Consider the following 16,461-nt stretch of genomic DNA (forward strand, 5'->3'; position numbering starts at 1 on the left):
TGCCTCTCTTCTGCATTTTCTTCTTCTATCTATTTATCCAGGGAGGAACTGTCACCATGTGACAAACCACCTTGGCATTTATAAAGAGTGGGTCCCGTGGAAGGAGGTGTTTAGACCCCAGGAAGATATGCAAAGGCTGAGACAGGAGCCTCTGGTCTCCAGCAAGGGCTCTTCAGATCAAGAGTGGGGTTTGAGGGACTTCCCTGGCTGTCCAGTGATTAGGGCTCTGCACCTCCCAATGCAGGGGCCTTGGGTTCAATACCTGGTCAGGGAACTAAGATCCCACATGCTGTGCAGCATGGCCCAAAAGAATGGGGCTTGAAGTGGGGGCTGTCAGCAGCTGCCCTGAGTCCCTCCCAGGGCTGATCACATCTACTGCCCCTGAGTGCCCCTCTTCTGCTCCTCACCCCCCAGACCCACCATTGACCACCCCAGTTTTATTAGTCAAGGCACCTAGTTTGGGAGTTAAGTTCACAGAGGGATAAGCTGAAACAGGGAGCCAAGGGGAGAGTTGGGAGCAAGAGGGGGAATAAGCTGCCCCCCAAAAATGGCCCTGCTGGATGTAGCAGACTTAAATCTTGGAGGAAGCCAAGTCACAGAAGTCTCTTCCTGGTGCTCCAGGTAGACAGAGGTGCTTTCTCACCTGCCTTGCCTCTTTCCTGGGATCAGTTGTCTCCAGGCAACCCAGGGAAGGAGCCCAGACCCTGGAGGCTGCCCTGAGGCTTTGGGCCCAAGTTGCCTGCTGGTCCAGGTGGGGGTAATGCTGGCTGTCCACGGGGAAGAAGGATGGCGCCAGTCCCATGGAGTGACCGGGCATGTCTGGCAGACATATGACTGAGAAAAAGGACAGAGCTTTGTAGGAATGAAACTCGGATTAGGGCGTCGGTGAGAAAAGTGGGAGTGAGTGCTGAAGGCATCCCCAACGACACCTTGGCAACCTGGTATTTTTTTCCGGGGAAGATGGACTCCTCTTCCTCCACATGCTGACCCCCACATCCCCAGTAGCCGTCTTGACTCTGTGGAGTGACCCGTCTCCAACTGAGACCTCTCCCAGTCCTGCTCCTCCGTGTCTCTCTGTCACACCTTCGCCCTTCCCCTCTCCTTCCTTTGCTCAGTCACCTCCCCCATCTCCGCTTAGTCCACATCCGGCTCCTCCCTACCTGGATTTGGTTGAAAGTCCAGTGTTTGCTCTGAGGGTCTTAATGGGCTTTCTTCCTAGGTGAGGCCAACATTCTACCAAAACCCATCTGTTTTTCTCCTGGGTTCCTCCACCCTCTCCCTCCTGCTGCTCTACCCAGGGAGCGGGTACCACTTGGTCCCAGCTCCCAGTGTTTGTCATCGAGTTAATATTTAGCCCAGGTCAGTTCCCTCTCCTCAGGCTGGCAGTGCCCTGCCCGGTGGCAGTTGTGAGGGGGTGTAGGAGACAAAGGGTCCCAGGGCTTATCTTTCTGGGTGTGTCCTGTCCCTGAGTCACCCTGCTGGAGCCCAGTCATCCCCTCATCTGGCTCCAGAGATACTCAAGCATTTCCAGGATTCAGCCTTCATGGGTCCTGGTTACTGCCTAGATCGTTGGATCTGGGGTGGCCCAGGAGCAGGGCATTCCCGTCACCCTGTAAAATGGAATTTCTGGGTTCTCCTGTCCCACTGCTGATGATAGTGTGGAGAGAAGCTAGGATATGTGGCTTGGAGAGTGTTGGCATGGACTAGGCGCTGGGGTGCCTATAGGAGTGAGGACGTGTATGGATGCGTGCACACGAGATGGCATGGCAACAGGAACAGTGTCGGAGGTGTATAAGGAATGCCTTCATTTGGTAAATAGGTCTTGAGCAGCTGATACTTGAAATTCACCATGCTGAGTGCTGGAGGAGATCGTTTGAGGTGTAGCGTGTTCCTGGAGACAGTGGTAGTCTGATGGAACAATCGCCCTGTGTGATACGATGGGTGGAGGTGGTGGCTGCATCCGGGTTATACACAGAGAGAGACAAGAATACAAGTCCTGGAAGGGACTCAGAATCTTCCTCTGCTTCCTCCAGCACCATATAACTGGGAGACGCCAGGTTCCTCTGAATCAGAAATTTGAGATCCAGAAGCAAGAATCTGTATCTTGCATACATTTGTTAGATCATTTTTAAGTACAGTCACGTCTGAGTCAAATAGGACAAAGGCAACATTCTTCATCTTGTGCAGCCTGGAGACCCTCCTGGGCCGGATGTAGCTGGGGAGGGCGAGGAAGGTGCCCTGTTTGTCTCAAAGTTCTGACATTTCCTGGGAATCCAACCTTCCCGGCCCCAGTGCTGTCTGACCTCTGCCCCCAGCTTCTCTTTCTGGAGGCCTCCTTGTTCCCATCTGCCTGGCTCCCGTCCTCGCCAGAGATCTCAGCTTCCCTGCTCCAAAAGGCCCAGTCTCTGCTCAGAGGATGGCTCCTTGGCCGCCAAGGTCTGAGCGGCTGTCTGGGAATCCTCATCCTGGCCTTGATCCCCATCGTGCTAGAACTGGAGGCAGGACGGCGTCCCCGGGAAGGAAGGAGATGCCTCAGACAGACCTGGAAACTGCTGACCTCAACTTCTCCCCACCTGCACCTCTGAAATGGGATGAGTTCAACAGGCTCCTGCTGCTACTCTGGGGAGGTCGGTGGATGGATGGATCAGTGAGGGGCCAGTGTGTCTCCAAGAAGTCCCTGGCTGTTTTGCGTCTTCAATTTTAGATTTCAGCATAACAGCAGTGCCCCTGGCACCTCCTCCCCGCCCTTCCCCCACTCAGAGCCTTGGCCAACTACTTTCCATTGCAGGAAACATCTGCTGGGGAGGCCAGGCTCGGCCGGGGGTTACTGCAGGACATTGGCCGGTACCATCACCCAGGTCTTGTAACTTGAGGCATGTGTAGGGCTCTGGCCCTGCCCGCTCACCCGCCCAGCCACCCCCCTCCCTCCTGCCACGGATGACTCTAACAAAGAAGTTGTTTGCTGGTCAGCCGAGAGGAGCTCGGCCTGGGAGGAAAGGGGGGTGTGTACCGGTGGGGGTGGGAGCAGGCCCTGGTGCCTTGGCCAGCGGTGGCCGTGCTGCCTGGGTGAGGACCGTGAGTCATAGCCACCAGCGCCCGCCCAGAGGAGCGATTGCACATTGAACGGGCTGCCTTGTGGGACCAGCCAGACGGCGCTGGGGAGTTGGGTGTCTGTCCTCCTGGGAGTTTGAGACCCGCCACGAGCCACTGGGCTGTGAGTGAGCCGCAGCAGGGGGGACCTCCGGCGCCCCGTGCACCTGCCCTGTCGTCACCAGGTGCCCCGTGCACCTGGCCACTGCCAGCTGCTCAGAGCAGCTGTCCACACCGACCTGGAGAAGCGGCTTCATCACGTTCCCTCTGGGTCACCCTTAGCCCAGAGACCTACAGCACTGGGAGCCAAGTGGGATGAAACAGAGCCCAGCCACGGGAGGCTGGCCAGCCAGCCTGTCCCGAGAACCATGCTGACCACACCCGCCCAGTTGTGAAGCTTGGCGCTGGGAACCGAGCTCAAGGGAAGCCAAGGAAGTATCAAGGGTCACACAGACCCTCTGCCGAGGAGCCCGAAGCCACCCATTCACATCCAGCCCAGGCGAGACTGCCTGTTTGCATCCTGGGAGTGCGGTGAGGGATCTGAGCTCAAGGATCATTGTTTCTTGAGGAGGTAGCCTGTGGGAGCAGTGGAATCTCTGATGGAATCGGGGGTCCTCTGGAGCCTCCTGCTGGAGCAGGACGGCCAGCCTTTGCAGCAGCACCTGACGAAGCTGACGGAGGGACCTGCCAGTGCGGAACTCTGCTGCCGGCCTGGGTCTGAGGAGATCCCTGCCGTGAGTGCATGTCCTCGCTTCTCTGTGCTCTGGGGGCCCCGGGTTTGACAATCCTTGGACCAAAATTCTTTGGCCATTTAAAATGAAAATGCATGAGCCTTGCTTCTCTTTCTGTGGGAGGAGATGGCTTTAAGAGTGTGAGGACGCCAGGGAGAATGGGTCATCGCCTCCCACGTCAGTAAGGTAGCTGGTGGCAGCCGACCAATATCTCTGTACTTTAGACCCTGGGAGGCTAGCTGGCCTGCCTTCCATGCTGGCAGCCTGCTCAGATCAGGCCACTGATTTGCAGGCCTGAGTTAAGGGGTTCCTACACCCCAGGAAGCCCTCGCAGCACTGGCAGACCTCCAAGACCAGGGCTGGATGGGCTCTCCCCTCCTGACAGCCAGGACTGTGTTTAAGGAGAGGAGGGAAGAGGGTGTCTCCCTCAATTTGCCTCTGGTTTGGAGATGAGGACCCGACTCCCTGCACCTGCATCTCTGTTGATATCTGAGTCCTCACTGGATGTGAGAGGAGCAGGGGTGACAGGGAGAGAGCATTAGCAATGGGAGGACTTCCAGGCTGGGGGTAATCGCATGTCTGATGTCCAGTTTCAACTGAGGGGGATTTGGGGCCACCTGGTAGGCTGGTCCTCAGGCTGATATTGGAACTTTATAAAATATAAAGACTGATTTAACTAATAGTTTTTGTTTTTGTTTTAATTGTGGGAGTTCCCTGGCAGGCCAGTGGTTAGACACGGTACTTTCACTGCCAGGGATCCGAGTTCAATCCCTGGTCAAGGAACTAAGATCCTGCAAGCTGCACAGTGTAGCAAAAAAAACCCACAAATAAATTGTGTTAAAATCCATGTAACATAAAGTTTACCATCATAGGTATTTCTAAATGTATATTGCAGTAGTGTTAAGTAGGTTCACGTTGTACATAAAATTTCCAGAACTTGCAAAACTGAAACCATACCCCCCAAAAAAAGACCCACTTGCAGGCATGGTAAGCTAGTGGGGACCCCCACATAAGTTAGTATCTCATCACCAAGAGGTTGTGCTCGGCTGTGGTTCCCTTCTCGGCTCAGGAACCCCAGGGCTATGCAGAGGGACGGCTCAGACCAGGAGCTGTGGACCACACTGTGCTCATACTGTGGTTACGCTCTCATTTGTAACCATGTGCCTTGGGCAAGTTGCTTAAACTGTGCCTCAGTTTCCTCGAGTCTAAAATGGGATAATAAAAATGACCCTGTAGTCAGGTGAAAGGATGTGAACGGGGTCATGACAGTGCTTGGGGCGTGGTCATTTCCCACTCCGTGTTAGCTCTACGAGGTCGGTCAGGAACTTATAGACAGCCAGGTGGTCAAGCAAGGGTTTTCAACATGTGGCCTCTTGTTCTGTGAGGCCAGGGAGCCTCACATTGAGGTTGGATATCTTTGTGTCGTTTTGAAACTAACATGTAGGTCAGAGGAGTGTTGTCTTCTAAGGTCTTTTCTAGCTGTCGAAGTCACGGGGTGGGCTGGCTTCCAGATTTTCCCTCCCAGTGAGTGATCCTGATTCTTGAAGTTTGGGATTCTATAGCATGTCATTGCTTTGGGGAAGGTAACAGAGGATCCCGTTGGAAATACAACTCATTTTATAAATGAGCCAAAACAGACGTTTAAATTTCAGATTAACTCTGGGCCAAGTAGTGGAAAACACTGTCTTTTCTCTTACGTGGAAAACCTTCCCAAACTGAAGATGTGCTGTTTTCTCTCCTCCAGCTTCCTAAAATCCTCTTCTCTCTGGCACAGGTAGTCAGCTGAGCTGAGGTAGTCAGAACCTGCTGCCAGGGTGGCCGGGCTGCAGCAGTCCCTGTCTTGCAGGCTATTGGTTCTGCAAAAAGCCAAAAAGCTAACAGTGTGAAGCTCACTCCATTGTTGCCACAGCTAGTGGATTCTCAGGAAAGTGGGCGAGAAAGTGTAAACGGCCAAGACCCGTCAGTCAGCAATACCAGGACAATCTGCCTACCTGTCTGTGCTCCTGACCTAAGTAGGTCAACAGGTCACCCAAGTAGAGTTCAGATGGTCTGTATCATGATACCTGGCCCTTCCCGGGTTGTGCACTTGTCTTCGTGTATCATCCTTGGGTTCCTTTCATCTATGGGCACACGATTATAAGCTTAGAAAGAGCAGAATTCCTGTCTTATCAACTGGTTTATGGGATTTCCTGGAATGATTTGCTATCATTAGGAGTTTGCATTGAGGCACCAAAAAGGTTGGTGGGTGCAGGGACGTCTGGCAGCTCAGGTGGTGGCACGAGGTGAGCTCGGAACCAGGGATCCAGAGATTTGCTCCTGACTGGCCAGGGGACCCTGGGCAGGGACCACTCTCAGAGCTTGGTTTCCTTGGTAGTAATGTAAAAGAGTTGGAGGGGATAGTCTTGTAAGCGGTGGTGAGCAAATGAAGTTTGAGTACCTCAATTACCAGTTAGGCTTTTAATTCTCTACTTGTGTGCTTTTTTCAGTCCTAGTTTTATGGGTTTTTTAAAAATCCAGAGCAATTCTGCCCCTCCCCACACCAGTTTTATTGCAATATAATTGACATAACATTGTACTGGTCTTACGTTTTATGATTTTTTTTTTTCCTGTCGTAAATTTCAGACACAGCCAAGTGCTTACTGTATTACTCACGATGACAGCTTCTGAGAGCTGCACTAGGCACCATCCTATATCCTGGGTCCTGCTATGGGGGAAGGGGGGGTCCCCTTGGGCTCCTACTCCAGTCAGTTGGTGCTTCCTGCTGGCAGAAGGCAGGGCAGCAATAGCCCAGAGTGGTCCCCTCTTCCTTTCTCCACTTGGGATGTGGTTATGTGAGCCCTGCTTAGTAAGGTTGACGTTTTCTCACTGATGGACACTGGGTACGAAGCCCTTGGCAGCTTCAAATTCTCTCTGCCGTGTTTTTCCACACTGAGCCCCCTTTGCCTAGCCTGGCCTCCCAGGGTCTCTGCCTTAACTGGAACCTCAACTTTGCCTCTAAATATGCCAGCAGGCTCTCCTCCTGCACCTTCCTCCCCAGCCCATGAACCTAGCAGCATCCACTAACCTTGACCATTGTCACTCAGGTGTTAAGCCCCACATACAAGCAGAGAAATGAAGACTTCAGAAAGCTCTTTAAGCAGCTTCCAGACACGGAGCGCCTCATTGTTGGTGAGCAGGGTGACCTGGGTGTGGGCACAGGAAGGAAGGCTGCTTCTCTGACTAGAGGGTCCCCAAGTGAGAGCGTCTGTCTGGGAAGCGGGACAGGAGACATCCAGAGTGCTGACCCAGTGATGGGGGCTCAGGGCTGAGCCCCGTGTGTGATGGCCTCCAGAGAGCCCCGCCTGGGAGCAGTCGCTGCCACTCTTGTGTCTGCATGGGGGACTGGGGAAATCCTGGAGGGGCAGTGGCGTTAGCTGAATTGTGTTGGCCTTTCTGCCTCTAATGTTCTTGCTTCCTCTGCTGTCTCATCCATGCCTCTGCCTCCAGGCAGTAGCGTGTTTCACACCCTACATGTTCCCAAGCAGAAGCTGCTAGGGACTCCCTGGGCCGCTAGGCTGGTGTCTCTCACACCTAGTCTGTGGTGGGCAGTTGGGCTCCCTGGGGCTGCTGGCGGGCGGGGGGGAGGGGGGTGGTGAGGGCCGGAGGGTGGGCAGTATCTTGCTTAATTGTAGCGGTTTACTGAGAAGCCTCCCTGTCCCTGAGCTCCATCTCCCGTATTCTGCTACAGATTACTCCTGTGCACTCCAAAGAGACATTCTTCTTCAGGGCCGACTCTACCTCTCCGAAAACTGGATCTGCTTCTACAGCAACATCTTCCGCTGGGAAACTCTGGTAAAGACCGGGGCTTCCCTGGTGGTCCAGTGGTTAGGACGCCAAGCTTCCATTGCTGGGGAGCATGGGTTCAATCCCTGGTCAGGGAACCAAGCTCCCACTAGCTGCACGGCCAAAAACTAAATTAAGGAAAAAAAAAAAACCTGAGACTTGCTCCCCAAGGCTGTCCCCTGGGCTGTAGCTGAGGAAGTAGCCTCCACTTTTGTTCTTTGGTTGACGTCATGCTCTACCCAAGCCTTTGTATAATTCACAAAAGCATGAGTCTTGAAGGATAGGTCTCTCTACCATGCCTTTTCCTCTTCCCTCCTTCTTGGGTGTGGAAGAGAGTGTGGAGACCATTTGATTTGGGGGAAATGCAGGTAAATATTTAGCTTCCTTGGTGGCTCAGTGGTAAAGAATATGCCTACAATGCAAGAGATGTGGGTTTGATCCCTGGATAGGAAAGATTCCCAAGAGAAGGAAATGACAACCCACTCCAGTATTCTTGCCTGGGAAATCCCATGGATGGAGGAGCCTGGCGGGCCATACAGTCCATGGGGTCCCAATAGTTGGACATGACTAAGTGACTAAACCACCACCACAGGAGCAGAATAGGAAGAGTCAGAGGACTCTTGGCCTTGCAACTCAGCAGAACTGGCTTGTACTTTCTGGGTCCTACAACCAATTAGCCATGCAGTTTTAAGCTAGTCCTTTATTCTTCATTTGCCTATTTCCTAGTTTTACAAAATAAAGTGAGAAATGATAACTAGTTAAGTGACTGTAAGGTCTCATCTGGTGCCAGGGTTCTGTGTTTCTGTAAGTGGCAGATTCTGATGGGATCCATGCATGTTTATCAGGCTGTGTAGAAATGAGAAAGCAAGCTCCTTGGACCAAGAATCAAGAGACCCTTGAGCTCCCAGTAAGGGTTGCTCTACAGCCTCTAAAATAAGGGACTCAACCAAGTGATCTCCGAGGAGGTCCCTTCGCAGTTGAGAAGCATATAGCCTGTGATCTGACTTCCTCTGTGTGAAATGGTGCCTGGAGAACACTCTTCACCTGACTCTATTAACGCTGCCTCTTGCTTGTTTTCCTTTCTCTGTTTCTGTGTGGATGCCAGCTAACTGTGCGTTTGAAAGACATCTGCTCCATGACTAAAGAAAAGACAGCTCGCCTCATCCCCAATGCCATCCAAGTTTGCACTGACTCAGAAAAGGTAAGTAGAGTCTGATCTTGGACTTACTACTCCCCCAAACCCCAGTCCCCGTACTCCTGGATTCCTACCCTTCAGTTGCATTAATGAGGAGACCAGTAGGGTTGGGGTGAGAGGTGGTAAAGTGATGTGGATTGCGGGAACCACCTCTGTGGTGGGCAGGTGCTTAGAGTCTAGCAGACATGAGAGTGGAGTGCTAGGACATTGAACTTAGAGCCAGAACACCTGAAATAGAGTCCCGTGGCTATAGCTACATTAGGTAACCCGAGCCTCAGTTTTCTTATGTGTGAAATGGAGCCAGCGATGCCTATTTGTCAGAATCTTGGAATGACCTCCCACACTTGAAAACACTAAATTGTAAAGCACTGAACAACATAAGTTGTGTCATTATGTATCAGGACAGCTCACTCCTTTTGATGAGCTGTCCTGATACATAATGACACAACTTACATTGAGTCTGATAGGAAAGGGATTGTCTGTATCGTTGCCATGGGGAAGATGTGGTAGATAACATCTAGAGTGGAGAAAGCACTGTGATCTTGGACCTTTTACCAGGCCCTGAAGACTGATACTTTCAGGGCTAGAGATGGACTGAACACAGGTCTACAACACCCTTTGACTCAGGCACTTCAGGATCAAGAGCCCTGAGACCTCAAGGTCCGACAGTCTTTGCTTTGAGTTCTGCTTCTAGCATGAAGCAGCTTTGTGATTACAGGGGTCACCTACCATCACCACCTTATTTCTCTTTATTGAATATTAGCAGTCGTGTTTATTTTCCAGGGTTTTAGTGTGGTTTAAATGAAGTAGTATTTGTGAAGCACCTGGAATGTCTTCAGTAAGATCTGGTTTTCTGTCGCATTCTTCCTGCATATTATAAAAGGTCCCCACAAATGTGTAGGCTTCTTGAGAGCAGCAGTTTCTTTCTGTTTTGTTATTGAGCTCAGAATGTGTAGAAAAGTGTTTGCACATGCATTATTGTATGTACATGGAGAAGAGGGCACACACTGATATTCAAGTGTTTGCTGAATTAATGAATCAAAGGGTGACTAGTGGGTTTACCTTCTCCTTCCTTTGGGCTGGTTCCCACTTACCAGTCTATGTACGGAGGCAAAGGAAGCTTTTTATGGAGGTGAAAACTTCAAACCAGAAAGAGAGGCACTGAGCAGAGTTGGATGAACATTGAAGGACTTAGAGACCGTGGGTGACTCAGAGGTCCCGGGTGCCTGGGCCATTGCAAAGGACTTGACGACAGAGGGTTACTCAGCGAACTGAGCCCTTTCACTGCAGAGCCCTGTGCTGTCATCATGGGTGCAGTATTTGAGGATGGGATAGTAGCTTTTTAATTTTTTTTTTTTTTTTTTTTAAATTTTTGGCCATGTCACGCAGCATGTGGGATCTTAGCTCCCCAACCAGGAATCGAACCCTCACCCCCTGTGTTGGAAGCATGGAGTCTTAACCACTGGACTACCAGGAAAATCCCTCAGTAGCTTTTTTAAAGGAAGGAGTTCCATGTCTCCATCCATTATTTTGTAAGTCTTCATAGACGTTTCTTGCCATTTTCTCTTTCAATCCAGCACTTTTTCACTTCGTTCGGGGCCCGGGATAGGACGTACATGATGATGTTCCGGCTCTGGCAGAATGCTCTCCTGGAAAAGGTAAGTCCTGCTCCTTCCTCGGCCTCCGGACGCACACCCACTAGAATTCCCTGCCCCTTGGGTGGGGGCCACTGGGGTGATTGCTCTTGCTGCAGCATTGGCCTGCTCTTAGGAAGCCCCTGCTTCCCCTGGTTCTGGAATCCCTCCAGGCTCGCGGTAACGTGTCCTCCACTGCTGGTGACTCAGGTGCTGGGAGTAGCATGTCCTCTTAAGTGAACAACCTCCTGGCTGCCTGGAGCAAGGCCCTATTGACTTAGGGCACTCAGTTCTGCTGTTTTAAAATGTACTGGGGTTTGTTTCAATCAGGTGTGGTAAAACACACAGAAACAGGAATAACTGTCATGAGGAAGAAGTGTTTATACTTACAGATCCCTAGAGCAGAGGCCCAGCATACCATACAGGAAGCTCCAGGTTAGTCGGGAGGCAGAGCGAGCGAGGAGGCACCGCAGGATAAGAGCCTTCATTTCACAGGAACGAAGGAGCGTTGCTGTTGCTTAGCCGCCCAGTTGTGTCCAACTCTTGCAACCCCATGGACTGTAGCCCACCAGGCCCCTCTGTCCATGGAATTCCCAGGCAAGAATCTTGGAGTGGTTTGCCGCTTCCCTTTCCAGGGGATCATCTTGATCCAGGGATCAAACCTGCATCTCCTGCACTGGCAGGTGGATTCTTTACCACTGAGCCACCTGGGAAGCCCAAGCAGGGTTAGGACTGGCTGGTTTGAATGTTTCATCGGGCTTCAGGATAGAGAGACTTCTCTCCAGAGAGACCGTCCAGGGGTAATTAGTGCAAGAGAGAACTGGCCTGGAATGTAAGAGCTATAAAGGGAGGTCCTTGAGGGTGTGGACTTTGGCTTGGAGGCTTTACCTAGAAAAGGTGTTCTTCCTCATGGGGTGATTTTTATCTGTAGAAATTAGCTAATCCTGCAAGGGGCAGGCCCTCCACAGTCAGCAAGGCCTTAGATGTCAGAACATGAAAAATACAGAAAATAGGATTGGGAGTTTATGATTAGCAAATGCAAAGTATCATATATATAGAATGGATCAACAACAAGGTCCTACTGTATAGCACAGGGAACTCTATTCAGTATTCTCTGATAAACCAAACTGGAAAAGAATATGAAAAAGAATATATTGATATATAGGTATATGTGAATCACTTTGCTGAACAGCAGAAATTAACACAATATTATGAGTCAACTATACTTCAGTAAAATAAACCTTTTTTAAAAAATACAGAAAGTAGGAAAATAGAGTTAATACAGCCACCAGTTGACCTCCTGAGTGAAGGGGACTCTGTGGGAGATGTAGATGAACGAGACCTGGCTGAAGGTGTTAGAGAATTCCCATGCAGATGCCAATGTTGTGGGGAGGCAGCAGGGGTTAAGAAACAGCTTCCCTGCCAAAGAAAGAGACTTAGGGGGGGGAAATTATATGATTATATAATAATTCCAATTATATATATGACATATATATAGTCATATATATATATATGACTCTAGCCCAAACTTACCATTATCTAAAGGAAATTGAACAGATGTGCTATTTAGAGCTTTTTCTGACCTAAAAGTCTGTAGCCCTCGTGTAAATCCTGATAACTTGAGTTGATCATCAACCTTTATCAGCCATGGATAGTGGTAAAATGATAATGCATTTGGGTCTCCGCTGGCAGGTTTGAATTTTCAGCTCACAACCACTGTCATTTCTAAGACAGAGGATCATCCATATGGTTTGCAAAAGCTCTCACAAAATAATCAAGAATTCCGCCTGATGAGCAGAGTCTGCCAGTTGTGCTTTCCCCCAGCTATGGTGAGATGAGCTGAGCCTGGTGGACTCAGGCAGGGAAGGCTGCTTGGAGAAGGCAAACTGTGAGGAAGGGGAGGGCGTGGTCCGGCAGGGAGGCAGGCATGTTCCCCGCACGGTGGATGGTGTCCATGAAAACTGGAGGGAAGAGGTCCAGGTACAGGAGAAACAAGTGCCTTCCTCTGGGACCGGGAGAGCGAACACAGAGAGTTGCCCCCGACACACATACACACACTCTCCTGGCTACCGCAACACACACACACACACACACACACCCTGGACCCTGGCTCAGAGAGAACTGCAACTGCTATTCTGGGCATTTCTCCACTGGGATCCTGGAACCCTGGCTCATGGCATCCTGCCAGCTGCCTGCTTCTTAAACTATACCTTAAAACTGGTGGTGGTTTAGTCGCTAAGATGTGTCCAACTCTTGTGACCTCATGGACTGTAGCCTTCCAGGCTTCTCTGTCCATGGGATTCTCCAGGCAAGAATATTGGAGTTGGTTGCCATTTCCTTCTCCAGGGGATCTTCCCGACCCAAGAATCAAACCTCCGTCTCCTGCATTTCAGGCAGATTCTTTACTGACTAAGCTACGAGGAAAGCCCACACCTTAAAAGGGTGACATCAAAAGAAATCGCCGATTCCTTATCAGATCTATTGGTGGGAACGTTCTTTACTGTTTCTGCTTTTCTTAACACTTTTCTTTTTCACATGTATCCCTCCCAGCATCTCTCCCTCCCAGAAAACCAAGACTCATCCATGGTCTCCACCTTTGACCTTCATTCTTTGACATTCTGTTGCCTCTTGCCTGAAGCTCTGAACCTCAGTGAGAGCTTAACTTTTCTTAGGACAGTGCTTTTGAGAAGAATATGTAGACATCCAGTGAAATGAGAAAAACTATATGGAACTAATACATAGACCTGTAGGCGAACTGATTGTGATCAAGGATAAAGAAAGAAGTATTCGGGCAGTGAAGAGCGAGTTGGATCCAGTGACCTTTGAGGCCCCTGAAGCTGTGAAAATGGCAGCTTCTTTCCAAGCACAGGAACTGCCCAGCTGAGGAATGGGCCACCTTGGAGGTGTTGCACCTCATTCCTGGATCTGATCCACTGGGGCCTGCGAGGCCACTGTTAGTATCAGATTCCTGCTGAGTCAGGGAGACTGGCTCAAGGCTGTCTCATTCGGAGTCCAGCTCAGAAGCTCTGTGATCATTTTGGCCCCAGAGTACCTTGGTTTATGCTGCTTAATGCTGGGCCTCACTCACAGGACAGGAGGTGGGCAGTTCAAGGGCCCATCAGTTCTGCTCTGCAGACCTGAATAGAGGGAACAGGTCAAGTTCCTGGCTTTGCTAAAAGCCATGTTCTTGAAAAACAGAGCTGGAGCAGAGGGCAGGGCAGGGGTGGGGTTTTCATGGCGCTGTCGCCCTCCACTTATCCAGCTGAGGAGGGTAGAGTTTGGCTTCTCATCCCCCGAGGGAGTCCAGGTAAACTCAGTGCCTCTGTGGAGAGTGGAGTCCCACGGAAGGGAGGGTCAGTCCTCTCTGCTGTCCCCTGCAGCCACTGTGCCCCAAGGAGCTGTGGCACTTCGTCCACCAGTGCTACGGGAACGAGCTGGGCCTGACCAGTGACGACGAGGATTATGTGCCCCCCGACGACGACTTCAACACGATGGGGTGAGCGAGGCAGGGGCCAGGCCGCCTGCGGGGAGCCCTTCCGGCAGCGGGGGAGAATGGCCAGAGACTGGCATCTAAGTCAGGCCCCAAGGGAAGTGAGGGGCACCCAGGACGGGGCTGTGGGAAGCCCCTCCCAGATGGAGAAAGCGGGCGGCTGGGCCAGCCAGCCAAGGCCAGGTGGGGAGCAGGAGGTCAGGCTGGACTCTGAGGGCTGCTGGGCCGGCATGATTTCCTCCGAGTCGGATGAGAAGCCAGGGAAGACTTCAAATAGATAATTGATGAGACCTGACTTAACATTTTAACATCACTCTGTCTCCTGGGTTGAAGACAGGCTGAAGGGGAACCAGGGCAGACCGGCTAAGAGTCTGCTGAATAATTTAGACCCTTTAGATGAGAGGTGATGGTGGTTTGGACCAGGAGGGTAGCTGTAGAAACAGCAGTAAGAGGTTAGTTTCTGAATATATTTGGAAGATAGAACCAGCATATTTTGGAGGATTTGCTGATGAGTCAGAAAGGACTCACAAGTGGCTTTAAGGATCCACCAGCTGGAAGGATAGAGTTGTTCTGAACTGAGATGGACAATACCAGACGCAGAGCAGCTGTGAGGGAAAATTGGGAGCTTGATGTTAGGCAAGTTGAGTTTGGGATGACTGTTAGCCATGTGGAGATGTCACGTGGGTGTTTGTGTGAGTGTGGGGAGGTCTGGGCCCGGGCCATAACCTCGGAGGTTATTGGTGGCTGAGATCACCAGGTGACTGAATTAACATAAGAAGCAGCTCCGGGACTGGACCTGGGAAAGAGGCAGCAAAAGAAAACACAAAAGAATATCCTTGAGGTGGGAGGACGCTAGCAATTTCGTGTGCTAGAAGCCAAGGGAAGGACGTTGTGAAGAGAAGGGGCTGTTGCTGTACCACGTGCTATTGATGGGTTAAAGCGGTGCAGGCAGGCTTGAGGTAGAGGTGTCGTGGTCGTGTGAGAGGCATAGAGGAATAGACCACAAGGAAAGAGCATCAGATGTGCAGTGCGTAGGCCTGCGCTCAGGGACCGCTTCTCACACTGAATAGTATTGTCACTTCACTGTGTGTCTACTTGATCGCATAAATCATGACATGCATTTTAGAGACAGAGTTGCAGCACACCCAGATGTGGTAACGTGTAGAGGTTAGAGGCCGATGAGAATGGTGGTGATGGTCTCTCCCTTGGGAGAAGCTACAATGCCATACCTGCAGTCCTGCAGTGTCCACAGAAATGTGCCCGCCTTTATCTCAAGGAGGGTTTTGCCTCAGTGTGTGATGCAGAGAAGTCTGCTATTTATGATCCAGAATCTGGGCAGCACCAGCAAAAGGCGCTCGTTCAGAGTCCTGTCCTAGTCACTATGAGAAATCAGATGTATGCCCAGAGCACAGATGTTTGATTAAATGGTCAGCTTGGGGTGGGATGGGGTGCCAATGGGCAAAAAAGGAATTTTAAGACAAATAATGGTCACGTTTAAGAGAATGCCTGGAAAAGGTGAATTTGGGGATAGAGATTTTACCACAGGAAGGAGGGGTAAGGTGGGAAGGAGGCTTTAGAAGGGCAGTTCACAGGTAAGTAGTGGATAGAGGAAGGCCTTGGACACAGCAAAGAAACAGACGAGCCCGTATAGTTTTAGGAGTGTGACTTTCTCCTGAGCTGGCCATCTTGGCCACCGAGGTTAACGTAAGTTCATGTTGCCTCTCTTTTCAGCTACTGTGAGGAGATCCCTGTAGAGGAGAATGAAGTGAACGACAGCTCGTCCAAAAGCAGCATAGAGACCAAGCCGGATGCCAGTCCCCAGCTGCCCAAGAAATCCATCACCAACAGCACACTGACGTCCACGGGGAGCAGTGAAGCGCCCGTCTCGGTACGGGCAGGGACCCCACTTTGCTTCCACCCCAGCCCAGTGATGTTGTTTCCCAGCCTGGGGAGCAGGTAGAGGGGAGGCTGGTTATACCATGGTCAGTTTATGCAGACAGGCTCCACATTCAGATGAGTGTAGAATCCAGAACTGGTCTCTCAATGTGTCGGGTACCAGAGTTTGTTTGGCTTAGCAGATGAGAATCATTTCAAGTCCGTTGTATGAGCTTTGCCCTTGGCGGCCTGCCGTGATCAGCCCGCTGGTGGAAAACTATTCTAGGTCTTCTTTTCACTGCCTTGATCTGAAGTCAAAGTCATACATGAGTACAGGACTGCACAACCTCTCTCTGTTCATTCATCCCGTAAATCGCGATGGAGCCCCTGCTATGGGCACTCAAGGCTCCCTTCCTTGCTACCTACCTGCTGTGCTGGCTTTGCAAAAGACATAACAGTATGGATTAAGGAGTCTGTCCTCTGGGACTTGGTAATGGAGCACGTAGAAGCTGGATGAAGGAAGTGTCCGGGTGTGAGCTGGCAGGTAGAAGAAAGGGTTCCCAGAGAAGGGAGCCTTGTGTTCTAGTGGTTTAGGAGTCAGACCACTTGGCCATAGAATGAAAA

General features: G+C 51.0%; 1 protein-coding gene across 4 annotated transcripts in view; it reads left to right on the forward strand.

Annotated features, from left to right (window-relative positions):
• The window catches only part of GRAMD1B (GRAM domain containing 1B), a 186,336-nt gene that overhangs the window by 147,344 nt on the left and 22,531 nt on the right, over positions 1 to 16,461 (forward strand). For all 4 annotated transcript variants that reach the window (XM_040258245.1, XM_040258247.1, XM_040258246.1 and 1 more), the window contains 6 exons: positions 6,905 to 6,989; positions 7,549 to 7,652; positions 8,749 to 8,844; positions 10,416 to 10,496; positions 13,853 to 13,968; positions 15,694 to 15,850. In XM_040258245.1, coding sequence (XP_040114179.1) covers positions 6,905 to 6,989; positions 7,549 to 7,652; positions 8,749 to 8,844; positions 10,416 to 10,496; positions 13,853 to 13,968; positions 15,694 to 15,850 — 639 coding nt within the window. The remainder of the gene's footprint in view (positions 1 to 6,904; positions 6,990 to 7,548; positions 7,653 to 8,748; positions 8,845 to 10,415; positions 10,497 to 13,852; positions 13,969 to 15,693; positions 15,851 to 16,461) is intronic.

The sequence above is a fragment of the Oryx dammah genome, unplaced genomic scaffold, assembly GCF_014754425.2.
Source record: "Oryx dammah isolate SB20612 unplaced genomic scaffold, SCBI_Odam_1.1 HiC_scaffold_17, whole genome shotgun sequence".
NCBI classification, from domain to species: Eukaryota; Metazoa; Chordata; class Mammalia; order Artiodactyla; family Bovidae; genus Oryx; species Oryx dammah.